Source organism: Zingiber officinale, chromosome 1A, assembly GCF_018446385.1.
Source record: "Zingiber officinale cultivar Zhangliang chromosome 1A, Zo_v1.1, whole genome shotgun sequence".
Taxonomy (NCBI): Eukaryota; Viridiplantae; Streptophyta; class Magnoliopsida; order Zingiberales; family Zingiberaceae; genus Zingiber; species Zingiber officinale.
In genome coordinates this window covers 34,517,652-34,536,924 of record NC_055987.1, presented here as the reverse complement: position 1 = coordinate 34,536,924, position 19,273 = coordinate 34,517,652, and the positions used below count along the sequence as shown (strand labels likewise).

General features: G+C 42.8%; 1 protein-coding gene, 1 long non-coding RNA gene, 1 other non-coding gene and 1 pseudogene across 3 annotated transcripts; 2 read left to right on the top strand and 2 right to left on the bottom strand.

Annotated features, from left to right (window-relative positions):
* The first annotated feature begins 904 nt into the window (after window positions 1-904).
* LOC122023261 (pentatricopeptide repeat-containing protein At5g56310-like) lies at window positions 905-2,683 on the top strand. Its single transcript, XM_042581329.1, has one exon. It carries the CDS (start codon window positions 929-931, stop codon window positions 2,372-2,374), a length of 1,446 nt encoding a protein of 481 aa, XP_042437263.1. The 5' UTR covers window positions 905-928; the 3' UTR covers window positions 2,375-2,683.
* A 1,872-nt stretch (window positions 2,684-4,555) lies between these two features.
* Window positions 4,556-4,674, bottom strand: LOC122039116. Its single transcript, XR_006128011.1, has one exon. It is a non-coding gene; the product is annotated as a U5 spliceosomal RNA (small nuclear RNA).
* A 597-nt stretch (window positions 4,675-5,271) lies between these two features.
* Window positions 5,272-5,432, bottom strand: LOC122039405 (annotated as a pseudogene).
* A 797-nt stretch (window positions 5,433-6,229) lies between these two features.
* On the top strand, window positions 6,230-8,620 carry LOC122023253. Its single transcript, XR_006123092.1, has 4 exons — window positions 6,230-6,676; window positions 6,768-6,898; window positions 7,198-7,258; window positions 8,321-8,620. It is a non-coding gene; the product is annotated as an uncharacterized LOC122023253 (long non-coding RNA).
* The last annotated feature ends 10,653 nt before the right edge of the window (window positions 8,621-19,273 follow it).

Below are 19,273 nucleotides of genomic sequence, written 5' to 3'. Positions count from 1 at the left end.
GACCCATAGCCATCGCCGGCTTGGAATTTGTAGGAAGCATTGCAGTGCTTACATTTTGCACGCATTTCTCCCGATGGAAGAGTGACCTTCTCAAAATGTTTAGTAAAAATAGAAGACTTTAGAGGAGGAAGTTCCCGAACCTTAGAAGTAATTGCATCGGTACTTCCTTGTGTTTCGGGTGTCGGATTCGGAAGATGCTCGATCTCATCATCGGTGGATTGAATGTTGGGGTCCTCCTCCCATGGATTCATTATTTGCTTTCCCTTCTGAGCTCGAGATGATGCACCTCCGCGGCCTCCTTCCATTGTAATTGAAAATTGAAAACGAAAGCATGTAGAGATTAGAGAATACGAAAATGAGATTAAGAGTAGAGAAGATGTGTGTGAAAAATGATGAAATGAGCTCTCTATTTATAGAGTTTTGATAGTAACGGACACTAAATCATAGACATTGATCAAAAAACGGTCAAATGATCCTAACCGTTGAAAAAAAAAACCCAAAAAACCCTCCCAACGGCTACGAACTGCCGGTTAACCGGCGGTTCAAGCCGTTTAAAAAAAAAAAAAAAATTTGTTTGCGGCTGAACCGCCGGTTAACTGGCGGTTCGTCGGGTTTACAGCCCATGAACCGGAACCGGAACCGGCCCGACAACTTGCTGGGCCGGTTCCGATTCGACCCGGCGAACCTGGTCAACGGGCAACCGGCTCGTTGACCCGGTTACGGGCCCGGGCCGGGTCCGGGACAGACCGGGCACGGGGTCGGGTCTACTGGGTGGGCCCCTCATCACCGCATCAATAATAATAATAATAATAATAATAATAATTATAATAATAATAATAATAATTATTATTATTATTATTATTATTATTATTATTATTATTATTATTATGTTTTGTTTGGATTGCGCTGTTGCGGTCTTGCGGATGTGATGTCGTCGCTGCTTCCGCCGCTAAAGCTTCCTCCGTCGGCGGCGTTGGGGGAGTCGCTGCCCCCTGCCGCCCATCGGATTCTGCATGCCATCAGCACGTGCACCTCCCCCGCCCAGCTTCCTCTCATCCAGTCCCAAATCCTCGTCCACCGCCTCCACCCCAACACCACCGTCGCTTCCGCCTTCATCAACGTCTGCCTCACCCTCCGCCGCCTCTCCCCCGCCCTTTCCCTCTTCTCCCTCCTCCACCGACCCCACGTCTTCCTCTGCAATACCCTCCTCCGCGCTCTCCTCCTCCTTCCTTCCTCTTCCCCTTCTCTCCCGCCCCTCTTCCTCCTCTCCCACATGCTCCGCTCCTCCGTTCCCCCCAACCGATACACTTTCCCAGTCGTCCTCAAGTCCCTTCCCCGCGGCGACCTGCCTCGCGGCCGCATGCTCCACGCCCTGTCTCTCCGATTCGGCCTCACCTCTGACCTCCACGTCCGCAACTCCCTTCTTCATCTCTACGCCACGGCTGCCGACATCCCCTCCTCCGAGCAACTGTTCGACGAAATGCCCGCCCCCGATGTCGTCGCCTGGACCACCCTCATCACCGGTTACGCCGGACGCCACCGTCCTGGCGACGCCCTTCTCGCCTTCGAGCGAATGCATTTCGCCGGCGTGGTTCCTAACCGCGTCACCATGGTCAGCGCCCTGGTCGCTTGCGCCGCCCACGGAGCCCTTGACGTCGGCGTCTGGATCCACGACTACATCCGCAACCGCGGCTGGAAGCTCGACGTCGTCCTCGGGACCTCACTCGTGGACATGTATAGTAAATGCGGTCGGATTGACGCCGGCCTCGAAGTGTTCTGGAGCATGGCCGAGAGGAATGCATACACCTGGAATTCCGTCATCATGGGGCTCGCCCTCGCCAAATGCGGCAGAGAAGCGCTCCAATGGCTCTCGAGGATGGAGAGCGAGGGCGTCAGGCCGGATGGCGTCACGCTCATCGCCGTCCTGTGCGCCTGCAGCCACTCGGGCCTCGTCGAAGCTGCGTGGCAATTGTTCGACGCGATGGTGGCTGGCAAGTACGGATTCCGCCCAGGGATCAGGCACTACGGCTGTATGGTCGACCTCCTGGGGCGCGCCGGCTTACTAGGCGAGGCTGTCAGGTTCATAGAAGCGATGCCGTTTGCGCCAAATGTGGTCATCTGGGGATCCCTCCTCCATGGCTCTAGAGCTCATGGGGAGTTAAGTTTCAGCGAGCTAGCGGCGAGAAAGCTGGTGGAGCTCGAGCCTACAAACATCGCGCATTACGTGGTGTTGTCGAATCTGTACGTTGAGATGGGGCGATGGCTGGAGGCAGAAGAGGTGCGGAGGTTTGTGAAGGAGAGTGGGTTGCGCAAGGATCCGGGCTGGAGCTTAGCAGAGCCCACGACAGGGGTGGAGGAATGCGTAGCTTTGTAAGACATTGCTTCAAGTGTTTGACACAATGCTCCTGTGGATGATGTGAAGCTGTTGCAAAGATTTTTCCCTCCAAGCTCAACATGAATCAATCCTTTTGGAATGGTGAAGATAAATAGTGTAGCCACTTTTCTTCCCTCTTACAAAGCTAAATTAAGAATCATTTTTGTATGATTTTTTTTAATGAAATAATTCAGTAATTCTTGTGTGAATTTGAGGCATGGAACTTGTAACTATAATGTGCTCTCCCCCCAATGACAGTTATCTCTGTCTCTTTGACTGCATATTACTAATGTATTTAGCTTTTGGTTCTTGGGCAGCTTATATGCTAGTTTCACTTCAAGTGAGAAACAGAGAAAACAAGCTTATTAGGTGCTTTATTTTACATGGTGTTTTATATTTAGACATGAATCCTATAGACATACTATTTAATTCAAACACTTGTAGTGCTTTATAATCTAAATTATTTACTCAATAATTATACTGACAATTTCACTCAATAAAAACTTTAGCTTAGCTCTGGCTCACTAAATTTGCATAAAATAGATAGTTAAACACAACTTCGACTCGCTCATTAACAATGTATGAAGGCTTAACTGCATTGTTAGACATTTAGGCAATGGTCAACTGGCCATTACAAACACACAGAATAACGAGATTATAAGGATAAAATTTAAAATTAAGATTTACTAGAACTCCCACACATTGTCCAATAATGAAAATATTTACCGAACAAATAATTCTTCCCGTAGTAGTTAACTATAATTTTCTGATTTACCTCCTTATAGATGGTTGTGAAATTTAAAATTACCTAGGGTCATCGTTGGTGTTCCGGTGACGATGATCACGACTGAGTTGTGATGGCAGAGCAGAGTCAACATCGTTTGTGGCAGGAGAGCAACAATGACAAAATTATCAAACAGGGATAGCAATGAATATGATATCATGGTAGTTAGGGAGGAAGGCAGCGACGATAGGGTTGTGGCTGCTGCAATGCCCCACAGATATAGTATGCTAATAAGGAGAAGGTTTGCCGTGATTGTACTAGTCAAGTCGCAACTACACTTGCGAGGAGGGATAAGGAAGGTGGCGACATGATTACTCGTGCAACAAATAGAGCAGTACGCGTAGGGAGGTGAAGCGACAAATAAGGGGAAATCAAGGTTTAATTAAAATTTTTAGCAATTCAATAGGGAGAAACAATAACGGAAATAAAATTACTATGAAGTGATATCAACTGAAATAAAATGACAATAGAGTTGAAATAAAATTTTAATTATAATTTTTTTAAAAATGGGTTAGGCTGGAGCTCACCCTAGCCCAAGGATGGCTCTGCTCTTGGTCATGAGACCGATCGTGTGAGGTTGTTGAAGTGACAAATTCAACCTTTTTACTACAATAATGAAAATATTTGCCTTCATTAGCACAATTGATAGCTTGAATAAGTCGACATCAATTCTTAGTTGATACAAAATCTCATTGGAGGTTTGATGTCTCCTATGCAAAGTGTTGTTGCTCTAGAGTAAAATATTCTCATGATTTATTTATTTGTATCTTAATATGGAGTCAGCGATATTGGACTGTTTGGAATGAGCAATATTATCTTTTACTCTAATAATAAAAATATTTGCGCTCAGCGCTATGGTGTGATGATAAAGAGGTGGAACAGACTCCCTAGGCAATAAAAATTCAAATCTTACTCAAGACGCATTACACCTAGGGAGTTTAAAAAAATTACGAGACACTGAGCCATCTTTTAGGATCTATTTGAACTTCTCGATTTACTCTGATGGCCGATGAAAAATTTATATGAGACCGATCACTTCAAAGATTAATTGGATCATAAACCTTGATACGTAAATTATAAAAAAAATATATTTAAGCCATTTGGATATAGTGTGATAGTAAAAGATGAGACAGACTCATGCAACGAGGTTTAAAACTCTCACGAAGTATATCATACCACCCATGATGCTGAGTAGTCCACATTCATATGCACTTTCTAACTTTCCAAATATATCATAATAATCTATGTAAACTTCTATAGAACCAAAAGAGATGAATATCTAAATTATTTAAAAATAATAATAAGAGAAAATTCAATATATGAAACATTGTAGCTCTTACAACTAAAATAATTAATTTATAAATTGTTAGGAAAATTTTAGCTTACAATTTGTTAGGGTTCCTTTGTAAAAAGGAGCCCTTTCAAAAACTAATGTATATTGTTTTTAGTGACAAGAACACAATATTCTTTAGTAAAAAGGCAAAAGAATAAATCGCTTAGTGTCTATCACACACATGTTTTATTATGACGTAACTCTGAACCAATTTATAATGTCCTCTGTAGGAAGCTCACCAAGAATGAGCAATGTGGGACTAAATGCTAACAAAATTAATCATCCCTCAAACACCAAACCTTCCCTCTCTTCGCATCCTCCTTCCTTACCAGAGCGTGAGGCTCCATAAACCCTCTTCTCTTCCCTTCGGATACAATGGAATGGTAAAGATGAGACAGACTCATGCAACGAGAGTTTGAAACTCTCACAGAGTATCATAGAACCACGATATTTGAACTACCCATGATGTCGACTCATGCAATCAAGATATTTGAACCACAAGCATGATGCTGAGTCATCCACCACACTCCATCTGTATTTTCTAAATACTAGAGATCATGCACACGCGTTGCGTGAGCGAGGGCCCTTTTACCAGGTGGGGCAATACAGGGAGAGATCTGAGGGATGAAGAATTAACCTATAGAAAATAGTTTTATTTTTGAGTATTGACCCTACTTTTATTTTTTTTATGGAGTAAGACTCTAATATTTTTATAATTTTATACACCTCTAGGGGTACTTACAAAAATTGAGGTGGGGCAACTGACTCACCAAAGCTATGCGTGGCTTCACCCCTGGTTGTGTGTATAATATAATACATGAACGCGTGCGGGTAACAGACTCTCCTTCATAAAAACTTAATTTAATTCTTTATATCAGATATCAAACTGATAAGAATAAATATTACACTTAATCTTAGCTAAAAGGTTGCTTATAAATTGTGTAAGGGTGTGCCACTAGACTCATGCAATAGTGTAATGCTAGAGTGTCATTAAAGAATCCCAGCAACAAACTACTGTAACAGACTCCCCCTTATAAAAAATTAATTTAATATCATACTTGATCTTAGCCAGAAAGTCAATAAAAGTATGCTTTGTAACATCATCGTCCCAAAGTATTTATAGAATTTTTTTTACTCATAGTATTGTCAATTCTAAGATATCAGACTAAAGAGAACTCTAAATTTCTAATTGATTAATGAGAAAAATTCTCAATAATATGTCACATTTGAGTTTTGAACTCTAGATCTTTGATTGATTAAAGAGAAAAATTTTCAATAATACACCACAACTGTGTCTCAAACTCTAGATCACTGATGTAGGATTGATGCACACGTGAGAGGGGGGTGAATCACTTGTTTAAAAAATACTTATCTTTTTTGATTTGGAGAAACGAGAACGCAGTGGAATAAATCAACACAGAAGCAAAAAGCAAGAACATGAACTTGAGGAGTTACTTGGTTCGGAGCCTTCGACGACTCCTACTGTAAAATACGGCAACAAAATAATAATTAAATAATATGGTTATTTGAGAAATAATATTATTGGAATTTTTAGAGATTTTTAGGAATTTTATGAAAATTTTTCGGAGCTCGTATGACAAGTTTAAGGGGATGAAACTATTCGGGCTCGGTGGAAGTCTATTTAGAATACCCATTATACCTATTTAGTTAGGAGTTGATTAACTAGATTAACATATAGTTGGTTAATTAAAACCTAGGTTATAAATATTTAACCCTAACTCTCTCTTCTTATTATCGTCGACCCCCTCCCTCTCCCTCTCGTTGCGCCGATTTCTTCTTCCCCTCTCTTGACACCAATGATCTCTTTATTTTCCCCTCTCCCGATGCCGACGATCTCTTCATCTTCCACTCTCCTGACGCCAATGATCTCTTCATCTTCCTCAACCCGACGCAACTCCTCTCCTCCCATGTGGACAAAACTCCTCGCACCCAAGCCCTCTTCCTCTGCCCTAGCACCGACCACCTCTCCTCTGGCCTAGCTTCCGATCCACCGCCGACCAAGTGCACGTCTTTCTGATTCGAAGCGCCACCTCTGCACAAGTTGGTCTTTGACCAAGAGCAGGGATCCAAGGCTTAGTTTCTCCTTTTGTGCCCTAGATTTCCACCGTCGGATCTCTTTTCCACACTACCACCGATCGAGCTAGCTCCGGTTGCTGATCACCAGGTACCTGCCTTCAACCGACCATCGTCGGAGGTGTTTTATTGGGTCTGTGATCACTATGGTCGGAAGATCTATTAAGCTGGTTGATTTACAGGTTCTGCCGAGCCACCTATTTGCCCTTCTTTTGGATCTGATCAGGTTACAGGTTGTGGTTTCCTTCGGTTCCGACCACCCCATTACTGATCGGATCTGTTGCCATCACAGATGGCTGAAGAAGAAGAAGAGGTAAGGGAATTAGTGGGATACAAGCGTTTAGAATTTTTGCTTTGATGGTTTATGGGAAGGATTAGGGTTAATGGAGCTAACCCTAGTTGATCGTGGGATTGATAATTTAGGAAGAAATTTTGGTCTTGTTAATAGATCGATTAAAGGTTGCTGCTATATTAGGGTCCTTTTAATCGGATTGATATTTAGGTTTTCATTATCCTATTTGTGATTGATTAGGGTTTTGCTTAGTTAGGTTTAGGTATTTTATTTAGCTATTTAATTCATAGGGACTTAGCTAAATAAATACTTTGATACAGGACTCTGATTGAGACGACATCACGACATAGGATTTCTGTATACAATCTTCTTTTGAAGCGGGTACCTTTGACTTATCTCTTATGATATTGTCATTTTGATATGCATAGTAAGTTATAGCTAGTAGTAATGGTTATATTTGCATCTGCTTTGGTATGTCACTATTTAGTACTTATAGTCTGCCTTTATTGTTATCTGTTATGCATTTATGCTTATATACTCTTGATTGTTACCATGTGTACTCTTGTTCATAGAAATAGTGACATATATTGCCCTATTGTGGAATAGACTAGTTATTTGACATATCTGATTTGTGTACCTAGATTTATGATACCTAGATCATTGTATGTATTTATTTTATTTTTAGTACATATTATATGGAGGTGTATACTGTCAAGATCTACATACTTAGTGTCATGTACTATCTTGCATGATTGTATGCTGAGCGATTGTCAGCTCCATTATTGTTGAGCACATCGTCAGTTACATGATTTGCACACACAACCACTCATGGGTTAGTGGTACATCAGGTAGGGTGTGTGCAGTTTGCTCTGTCATGGCTCTGCTGGTCCGCTCATGGGTAGCGATGACTGCAGTGTGTAGCAGGCAGGGATCCCTCCCCTTGGTTATGATACAAGGAGATGAGATCTTAGGCTCCCCCACTATGTTTGGGGTAGGAGGATAGGTATACTCCGACAGCATCCTATCTACTCAATCACTCAGGATAGTGATGGCAGAGTGCACAGTTGTCATAGCTCTACCCACTCAGTCTCACCATCGTGTGTGAGATGGCTGACTAGCATCAAGGGTGACCATGTCATTTGCATCATATGCATGGATTACATTTATTGCTTGTAATTGCTGCATATTGGGTGCTGCATTTCTGTGGTTGTATATGATTGACATGCATACAGGAGACATGATGGGTTTGGTCTAACGACCTTTATGTTAGGATAGGAGACCCAGGTGAGTACAACTTCTTTGCTTGTTCAGTCTTTGCATTTCCTGTTTTTGATCAGGAGACTGTACTCCATGATTATTACTGTTAGATATATCTTACAATGCATGTCATTTTGATACCTGCTAAGTTGTTGAACTCACTCCGTTGACTTATTTCTATTTCAGGTTGAAGCCGTCAGGACGTTGCAGTCGCTAGTCCCCACTAGGAGTCGAGATGGTTATCTCTTTTCGGACTTGTGTTTCCTTGTTAGTGAACTACATACTTGTGATGTGTGTGTTTGCAATCTAGGATTTTATATCATGATTCGGGTATGCTGCCCATGTTTTTTGTTGCGAAGGTTTTCGTTGTAGTGGTGTAGGTTTTTATTAAACTGCGTGGTTGTGATTGTCAGCCGGAGGCTGTACTATATAAACTGCGTGGATATTTGTTTATTTTATTGTATATGTTCCAGCCGTGTTGGCTAAGGATTGAGGGACCCTGAGGGCTTGTAGATAAGTTTCAGATTGTCACTCGTACAGAGGAGATGCTGCCGGAAATTTCACCGGTAGGGACTCTTCTGGGGCATGACAATTTATTTGATATCAGACCCCGATTTTACGAGCCAATCAGGGTATTTTCAGATTTATATAGATTTCGCCAAATTTTTTTATGTTTCTGAATTTAGAGGTATTCTTAAACGAGGTCATAATTGGGGACTTGACAGCGACGAAATATCTCCAGACGCCAAATAGGTATGATGATTGATTTTATAATTTTGGCACCCGTAGTAATACTTGTGTAATAATATAACAAATATGAGGTGAAGTACACATGTTCCTATGCCGAGACGTGGTGCAGGACTGCCATGCAAGAGGGTGTTGGAATCTCTGGCGACGGAGTCGCCAGAGAGATCTGCTGGGATCCATCCTGTCGGTCAGGGACAGACCCCTCCACCAGTAGTGCCTGCTGCAGCGTACCCGACACCTCCTCCAGCCACGCCTACGGCGTACCCAGGACCACCGCCACTTGTGCCTGCTACTACGTACCCGACACCATCGCCACCTATGCCTGCTACTGCATACCCGGCACCCGCACCAGCAGTACTAGTTGATCCTTATCCGGTACCACTACGTACCGTACCTCCAGCCGCTCCTACCTATATTGACCTTGCAGTGCCACTAACAGTACCTGCCCCGACTTATACAGCAGCACCAGGGGTACCTTCCCCGACCTATCCAGCGATACCACTTGTAATACCATCTCTAGTGGTTCCACCAATTCCCGCAACGATTCCTACTCATCTTATTGATTTGATTGCGGCACGAGCTTAGATCCCAGCTTTGGTAGAGTCGGTGAAAAGTCGATTCACGCTATTCTGTGGGGAGACCGATCCGAGCGTGGCTCAGTCTTGGATAGAGACTATGGAGCGGGCTTTCTTTTATATGGCTTGCTCCGAGTGGGAGAAAGCAGAGCTGACTGCTTTTCATTTAAGGGACGAGACCGATATCTGGTGGAATACGCAGCGCTTGATCATAGGCGAGTAGCACATCAACTGGGCGAGATTTAGAGAGGCTTTTGAGAGCCAGTACTTTCTACGGTCATATCAGATGACATGCCGATAGGATTTTCTGAGTCTTCAGCAGAACAACCGTACAGTGACGGAATACAATGCTAAATTTAATTGGTTAGCCAGATTTTGTCCAGAGTTAGTTGCTGAGGACAGGTCACGTATGCTTCAATTTGTCCGGGGACTGGATGGACATCTTTAAGTAAAGATTACGGATTTTGGTAATTCATCTTATATAGAGGCATTGGATAGAGCCTTTATGATTGAGGCGACTCAGCAAAGAGTGAATGCAAACAAGAAAAGGAAATAGATAGATCGGACTTCAGGAGAGACCCAGCAGCCACAGTCTACTGGACAGCAGTAGAGTGGTTGCAGTCAGTCGGGTTAAGGTACTTTTGGGGCATCTAACTGGCCTTAGAAATCGAGGCAGACTTCCTCAGGACGTTTCTAGTCTTCTCAGCAGAACCAAAAATAGTCCTCCAGTGACATGCACTTCACTGGATGTGGATCCAGAGATCACGTCACATCAGCTTTCTCCCTGGTACAGTCAATTTGCTATAATTGCAAATTGCCTGGGCACATGAGCCGAGATTGTTCGCTGAAGGCCCAGCATGTGGCTTCCAGGGTTTCTATTTAGAGAGGATAGTTCAATCAGACAGGGACTTAGTGAGGGGGACAAAAAGCTCAATCTTCACATCGTCTACAGAGGACAACCCCTCTGGCAGTAGCTGCATATGGCATGCACGGATAGGAGCACTCCAGTGCTCACACGATATCGCAGGGTTCTGTTTCGGGACCTCAGTATTAGTCGCAGCCTCAGCCACTGGTGTAGTATTAGCTGCAGCCTCAGCCACTGGTCCAATACCAGTTGCAGCCTCACCCACTAGTCCAGTATCAGCTCCAGCCACAATCACTAGTTCAGTACCAGTCGCAACTCCAGCCACCGGTTCAGTATCAGTCGCAACCCTCATATCCATCTCTAGCTCAGTATCCAACACTGCCTCAGTGGCAAGCTCAGACTCCGGCTCAGGCGTACCAACCTCTGGCAGTGCTACCACCTCCACCCCTGCCAGAAATTGGACAAATTCACGCAGTTACCAGAGAGGATGCACAGCGTGTCGACGAATCCATTTTTCACGTTACGATTTTACTTTATGCATTTTCTACTAATATGCTAATTGATACTGGTAGTTTACATTCCTTTATTTCTCGGGTATTTATGAGGAAGATTGGTAGACTACCTATTCTTAGACCGCAATGACTGACCATCTCCCTACCGTCCGGTGATTCATTGGACGTCACTTAGGAGGTCAGATGATGCCCATTGGACTTTGGCAACCATATACTCGTTGTAGATTTATTGGTACTGGAAATGGTCAAGTTCGACATTATCCTTGGCATAGATTGGCTGTCAGCATACCATGCCACGGTTGATTGTCAGACGAGGGTGGTCACATTCCGACCTTCGAACCAACCCTCGTGGGATTTCACTGGCATCAAGGGTGACGGTATATTGACGATTTTTGTGATTCAGGCTCAGACACTGCTATCACATGGCTATCAGGGATTTCTATTATCGTTAATTAATACTAAAGACAATAGTAGATCTCAGCTCTCAGACATTCCAATGGCCCGAGAGTATCCGAATGTATTTCTAGATGAGCTACCAGGCTTGCCTCCCCGAAAGCAAGTGGAGTTTGCCATTGAGCTAATTCCGGGGACTGTGCCGGCATCGAAAACTCCTTATCGTATAGCATCGAAAGAGCTGGACGAGCTAAAAGTCCAACTCCAGGAGTTATTGGACAGGGGATTTATTCGCCCTAGCGTATCTCCGTGGGGTTCTTCGGTATTGTTCGTCAAGAAAAAGGATGGTACTCTAAAGTTGTGCATCAATTATAGACAGCTGAATGCTGACCATCAGAAATAAGTACCCCTTACCACAGATCGAGGATTTGTTTGATCAGCTTAGAGGTACATTAGTATATTCTAAGATTGATCCGCGGTCCGTATATCATCAGTTGAGAGTCAAAGATTTTGATATTCAGAAGACAACATTCCGCACCAGATACGGACATTATGAATTTTTGGTAATGTCATTTAGGCTTATCAATGCTCTAGAGGTATTTATGGATTTGATGAACCGCGTCTTCCTGGAGTATCTAGATCAGTTCGTTATCATTTTTATCGACGATATTTTGATCTACTCACGTTCCGAGGAGGAACATGCATGACATCTTCGCATAGTCTTAGAGACTCATCGACAACATCGTCTATATGCGAAGTTCAGCAAGTGTGCTTTCTGGCTATCCTTAATCGGTTTTCTGGGACATGTGGTTTCTTGCCAAGGTATTTCCGTGGACCCTCAGAAGATCGAGGCGGTCACCAATTGGGAGCAGCCGAAATCAGTTTAGGAGATCCGCAGTTTCTTGGGATTGGTCAGATATTACAGACGATTCGTTGAGGGTTTCTCTCGTATTGCTATGTCGATGTCACGCCTGACCAGAAAAGGTGTGAAGTTCACGTGGTCAGAAGCCGCGAGACCAACTTCCAGGAGTTGAAGCGGAGACTAGTGTCGGCACCAGTGCTAGTTTTGCCCTCCGGAGAGGACGGATTCATGCTCTACACTGATGCTTCTCTACAGGGTTTGGGTGCTATTTTGATGCAACATGGTAGGGTAGTCTCCTATGCTTATCGTTAGTCGAAGGAGCATGAGAAGAACTACCTAGTATATGATTTGGAGCTAGCCGCTATTATCTTTGCTTTAAAGATTTGGTGTACATCATCTTTATAGTATTACATTTGAGATTTTCACTGATCATAAGAGTCTCAAATATCTTTTCACTCATAAGGAACTCAATCTCCGACAGAGGAGATGGATGGAATTCCTGAAGGATTATGATTATATTATTAGCTACCACCCGGGGAAAGATATTGTGGTTGTCGATGCACTTAACCGGAAGTCTAGAGGGACTTTAGCTTACCACTGAGTTTTAGTCACAGACTTGATTCAGAGTTTCTCTGAGTTGGGCCTTGAGGAGCAAGGACAGATAGAGAAGGGTATTCTGGTTACCATGGTTACTCAGTCGTCGATCAGGAAGAGGATCCAAGAGACTCAGGCCGATGATCACCGGTTACAGTCCATTGACAGCCAGATAGCTTCCGAATAGCAGACGGAGTTCACCCGAGATGACGAGGGTGTCATTTATTTTCGAGGTAGGTTATGCGTACCTCCGTCTCACCCAGTCTTGGAGGAGCTATTTCAGAAGGCTCATCGCTCCTGATTTGCTATCCACCCAAGAGGGACTTGCATGTATCGAGACTTGAGGCGTTCCTATTAGTGGAACGACATGAAGAAAGACATCGCGGAGTTTGTAGTTAGATGTCTAGTCTGTCAGCAGGTGAAGGCTGAGCACTAGAGACTTACCGATTTACTTCAAAGGATTCCTATTCCAGAGTGGAAATAGGAGCACATCACCATGGATTTTATGGTGGGATTGCTTAGGACACAATGAGACCATGATGCGATTTGGGTAATCGTTGATCAATTAACTAAATCCGCACACTTCTTAGCGATTCAGAAGACCGATTCTCTGGATCAATTGGTAGAGCTATATTATCAGGAGATCATTAGATTGCATGGTGTTTCTTTAAGCATTATATCGGATAGAGACCTACGATTCATGTCCTAGTTCTGCAGAGTCTGCAGTAGGCCTTGGGCACACAACTCCGTTTCAGTACAACATTCCATCCACAGATAGATGGGCAGTCAGAGTGAACCATTTAGACATTAGAGGACTTATTGAGGTCTTGCGTTATGGATTTCGGAGGTAGCTGGGAGGACCACTTCCCATTAGTAGAGTTCGCCTACAACAATAACTATCATTCGGCTATCCAGTTGGCACCGTTTGAAGCATTGTATGGTATACCTTGTCAGACACCCACCCTTTGAGAGGAGGTTGGGGAAGCCCAGCTACTAGGACCTCAGAGAGCTCAGTAGGAGGCCGAGTTGGTCCACACTATCAGACGGAGGATGTCAGAGGCGTAGGGCCACCAGAAGAGTTATGCTAATCAGAGACGGAGACCCCTGGAGTTCTCTACTGGCGACCACGTATTTTTGAGAGTCTTACCCACGAAAGAAGTGAAGAGATTTGGCCTCCGAGGTAAGTTAGTTCCATGATACATTGGGCCATTCCGGATCTTGGAGAGGATTGGAGGGGTGGCTTACCTTCTGGCACTACCTCCGGCTCTGGCAGACATTCACGATGTATTTCATGTGTCCATGCTGAGGAGATATGCACACTACCCAACACATATTCTGTTAGATATATCAGTTCTCATTCAGCCTGACGTTACCTATGAGGAGGTTCCGATACGAATTCTGGACCACAAAGAGCGTCAATTACGGAACAAGACTATCTGGCTAGTTAAAGTCTGATGACAGTATCATTCTGAAAGGAGGCTACCTGCGAGCTCGAGGATATGATCCGAGCTCGATACACCCATTTTTATACTTAAGGTATGTGGGTTTAGAGTTCTGTTCAGCATTTATCTGTTGTCTATAGCTAGTACTTGCTGATGGTAAATAACGAAAATTTAGGGATCAAATTTTTATTAGTAGAGGAGAATGTAAAACAAGACAATAAAATAATAATTACATAATAAGGTTATTTGAAAAATAATCTTATTAGAATTTTTAGAGTTTTTTAGGAATTTTCTGGAAATTTTTCGGAGCTCATATGATGAGTTTAAGGGAATGAAACTATTCGGGCTTGATGGAAGCCTATTTAGAATACCCATTTAGTTAGGAGTTGATTAACTAGATTAACATATAGTTGGTTAATTAAACACTAGGTTATAAATATTTAACCCTAACTCTCTCTTCTTATTATCGCCGATCCCCTCCCTCTCCCTCTCGTTGCGCCGATTTCCTCTTCCCCTCTCTTGACGCCGACGATCTCTTCATCTTCCCCTCTCCCGACGGTGACGATCTCTTCATCTTCCTCAACCCGACGTGACTCCTCTCCTCCCACGTGGATAAAACTCCTCGCACCCGAGCCCTCTTCCTCCGCCCTAGTGCCGACCGCCTCACCTCTGCCCTAGCTTCTGATCCACCACCGACCGAGTGCATATCTTTCTGATCCGAGGCGCCACCTCTGCACAAGTTGGTCTTCGGCCAGGAGTAGGGATCCAAGCCTTAGTTTTTCCTTTCGTGCCCTAGATTTCCACCGTCGGATCTCTTTTCCACACTACCACCGATCGAGCTAGCTCCGGTTGCTGATCACCAAGTACCTGCCTTCAATTGACCATCGTCGGAGGTGTTTTATTGGGTCTGTGATCACTATGGTCGAAAGATCTATTGAGCTGGTTGATTTACAGGTTCTGCCGAGCCACCTATTTGCCCTTCTTTTGGATCTGATCAGGTTACAGATTGTGGTTTCCTTCGGTTCCGCCCCCCCCATTACTGATCGGATCTGTTGCCATCACAGATGGCTGAAGAAGAAGAAGAGGTAAGGGAATTAGTGGGATACAAGCGTTTAGAATTTTTTCTTTGATGGTTTATGGGAAGGATTAGGGTTAATGGAGCTAACCCTAGTTGATCGTGGGATTGAGAATTTAGGAAGAAATTTTGGTCTTGTTAATAGATCGATTAAAGGTTGCTACTATATTGGGGTCCTTTTAATCGGATTGATATTTAGGTTTTCATTATCCTATTTGTGATTGATTAGGGTTTTCCTTAGTTAGGTTTAGGTATTTTATTTAGCTATTTAATTCATAGGGACTTAGCTAAATAAAATAATTTGATACAGGACTCTGATTGAGACGACATCACGACATAGGATTTCTGTATACGATCTTCTTTTGAGACAGGTACCTTTGACTTATCTCTTATGATATTGTCATTTTGATATGCATAGTAAGTTATAGCTAGTAGTAATGGTTATGTTTGCATCTGCTTTGGTATGTCACTATTTAGTGCTTGTAGTCTACCTTTATTGTTATCTGTTATGCATTCATGCTTATATACTCTTGATTGTTGCCATGTTGTACTTTTGTTCATAGAAATAGTGACATATATTGTCCTATTGTGTAATAGACTAGTTATTTGACATATCTGATTTGTGTACCTAGATTTATGATACCTAGATCATTGTATGGATTTATTTTCTTTTTGGTACATATTATATGAAGGTGTATACTGTCAGGATCTACATACTTAGTGTCATGCACTATCTTGCATGATTGTATGCTGAGCGATTGTCGGCTCCATTATTATTGAGCACATCGTCAGTTACATGATTTGCATACACAACCACTCATGGGTTAGTGGTACATCAGGTAGTATGTGTGCAGTTTGCTCTGTCAGAGCTCCGTTGGTCTGCTCATGGGTAGTGATGACTGCAGCGTGTAGCGGGCAGGGATCCCTCCCCTTGACTATGATACAAGGAGATGAGAGCTTAGGCTCCCCCACTATGTTTGAGGTAGGAGGATAGGTGTACTCTGACAGCAGCCTGCCCACTCAGTCACTTAGGAGTAGTGATGGCAGAGTGCACAGTTGTCATAACCCTATCCACTCAGTCTCGCCATCGTGTGTGAGATGGCTGACTGTCTTCATGGATGACCATGTCATTTACATCATATGCATGGATTGCATTTATTGCTTGTGATTGCTTCATATTGGGTGCTGCATTTCTGTGGTTGTATATGATTGGCATGCATACAAGAGACATAATGGGTTTGGTCTAACGACCTTTATGTTAGGATAGGAGGCCCAGGTGAGTACAACTTCTTTGCTTGTTCAGTCTTTGCATTTCCTATTTTTGATCAGGAGACTGTACTCCATGATTATTACTGTTAGATATATCTTACTATGCATGTTAGCTTGATACCCGCTGAGTTGTTAAACTCACTCCGTTGACTTATTTCTATTTCAAGTTGAAGCCGTCAGGAGGTTCCAGCCGCTAGTCCCCACTAGGAGTCAAGATGGTTATCTCTTTTCGGACTTGTGTTTCCTTGTTAGTGAACTACATACTTGTGATGTGTTTGTTTGCACTCTTGGATTTTATATCGTGGTTTTGGTATGCTGCCATGTTTTCCGTTGTGAAGGTTTTCGTTGTAGTGGTGTAGATTTTTATTAAACTATTGATTGTGATTGTCAGCCGGAGGCTGTACTATATAAACTGCATGGATGTTTATTTATTTTATTGTATATGTTCCGACCATGTTGGCCAAGGATTGAGGGCCCTGAGGGCTTGTAGATAAGTTTTAGATTGTCACCTGTACAGGGGAGATACTATTAGAAATTTCACCGGCAGGGTCTCTTCTAGGGCGTGACACCTACTATAGGACCCACGATCCCTCAAACTATATCGATGGATAATCTACTAGAAACTACTTCCAGAACTGCCGAAAGATGGAATCAAATACAAAATATAGGACGGGAAGTGTAACAACCTACACTCTCATTTTACAAGTACTAAAAAGATTTACAATAATAGTAAATTATTACCAACACTATAGAATCTGAGCATGCTTGTGTGTCAGTTGTTAGCTAGAGCCCTAGAACCAATCATTTGATGATTGTATTATGGACTTGTTGTAATCATATTCTATATAAATAAAGACATTTGGTTTTTGGTTATTATACTTACTTGTATTAGTGTCAAATAAACTAAGTATAATAACGCCCTTGAGTAAAAGGTTCTTACCTATATCAATCGGTTAGCTGAACCGATAGTGAGATGATATAGGGAACACTACTCTTAATGATTCCTAGTCGAGTATTAACATTCAGGGACAATGTTAATGCAATAAGACTAGCATGTAGGTCAACTCGATGACTTGATCTCACAAGTCATGGATATAGAGATATCAAGTTGACACATGAGTATGCATTAGAGAATGTATACTGAATGACCCGCCATGAGAAAATATCATAGATCGTTATATGAGTGTCATATACTTTCTCATGTGGCTATTAGTATGACTACTAGTCCTTAGACCTGAAGTCACCATGGTTCCCTACATAAGGAGTTATGTACTTTGGTTTCGTCAAACATCACCCGTAATTGGGTGGACTATAAAGGCGATTACTGGGTATGTAATGAATTATGCAGAGGGATGTGAGTGTTGTAGATGGGATTATCCCTCCTATATGACGGGAGCGACATCGATATTCTTGATAGAGTGAGACCACGAAGTGCATGACCATGTCCAAATGAGTCAATATGAGATATTGAGCTCATTTGATTTAGTGAGTCTACTTGGAGATCAAGATTTAGATTGGTCAGAGGATGACACAGTCTATGCCTCACATTGATCAATCTAAATGTCTAGGATAGAAGGACACTTGTCATATATTGTGAGGAGTCACAATTAGTAGTCACAAGGTGATGTTGGATCTCAACATTCTTGTAACTTGGGTAGTAATGATGTATTGCTAGATACCGCTCATTACTTATGCTTCTAAATGAGTTTAGGGGCATTGCCAACGTTAAAAGAACCTATTGGGTCACACACAAAGAACAAGTGGATGGAGATTAGGTTCATATGATGAACCAAGAGGATTAGATTCATTTGATGAATCAAATTGGATTAAGAGTAATCCTAATTGGGCTAATTGAGTTGGACTCAAGTTGATTCATGTGTTCAATGAGTCTAATTTAGATTATGACTCATTGAATCAATTTAATTAAATGAATTAGATTCATTATATTAAATTGGCTTGAATTAAATGGTTGGATTAGATCAACCATGAGAGAGATTAAGTCAAGTTTGAATTGACTTGAGAGGAAGAGGAAGAGTCAAGTTTGACTTGACTATTTGCCACATCATTAGTGATTTGGCATTAGGAGGACTAATGATGATGTGCCACATCATCAAAGTGTGCCACCTCATGGGGGTTACAAATCTATTCTCTTTAATGGCCACATTTAATGAGAATGGGGGTTACCTTTTTGGTTTTGAATGAGAATGAGTTTTTCATTCACTCACATTCACATCATCTTCTTCCTCAAGCTCTCTTTTTGCTCCTTCTCTTCTCTTGGTCGTGGGTTTCAAGCAAGGGAGAAGAAAGGAGAGTGAGTCTAATCCAAGAAGAAAGGTTAGTGAAAGTCACATAGAGCTTTTTAGAGGAGTGTGTTCTCTTCTTTTCCTTTCTTCTTCTTCCAATCCCATCCGAGAGCATCAAGAAGTGCTAGCACACTTGTGGTGTTCTCTTCTCCATCCTTGTGTGTTAGAGAACACATCTTGTTCGTGTGGATACTTCTAGAGGATTGTCTACGTTGACAATCTTGAGATCCGGCACTTTCTTGGATGAGCGGGATTCGAAAAGGGCACGCATCAAGGGTAATTTTTCTAAACATATAGATCTAAGAGTAGATCTAAGTTAGTAAACTCGTACATGTAAAATTTTGTTCTATACTCTTCGCATGGATCCGTTGGCTAGGGAGTTTCGGGGTTTCCGCGACGCGAAAAAACGGTTTTCGCGGTCCGAAAAACCCAACATCAGTGTTGGGCTACCTACAGCGGTTGGATGTCTCGAAGAAGTAGGGCACCAACAGAGTGAAGTCGT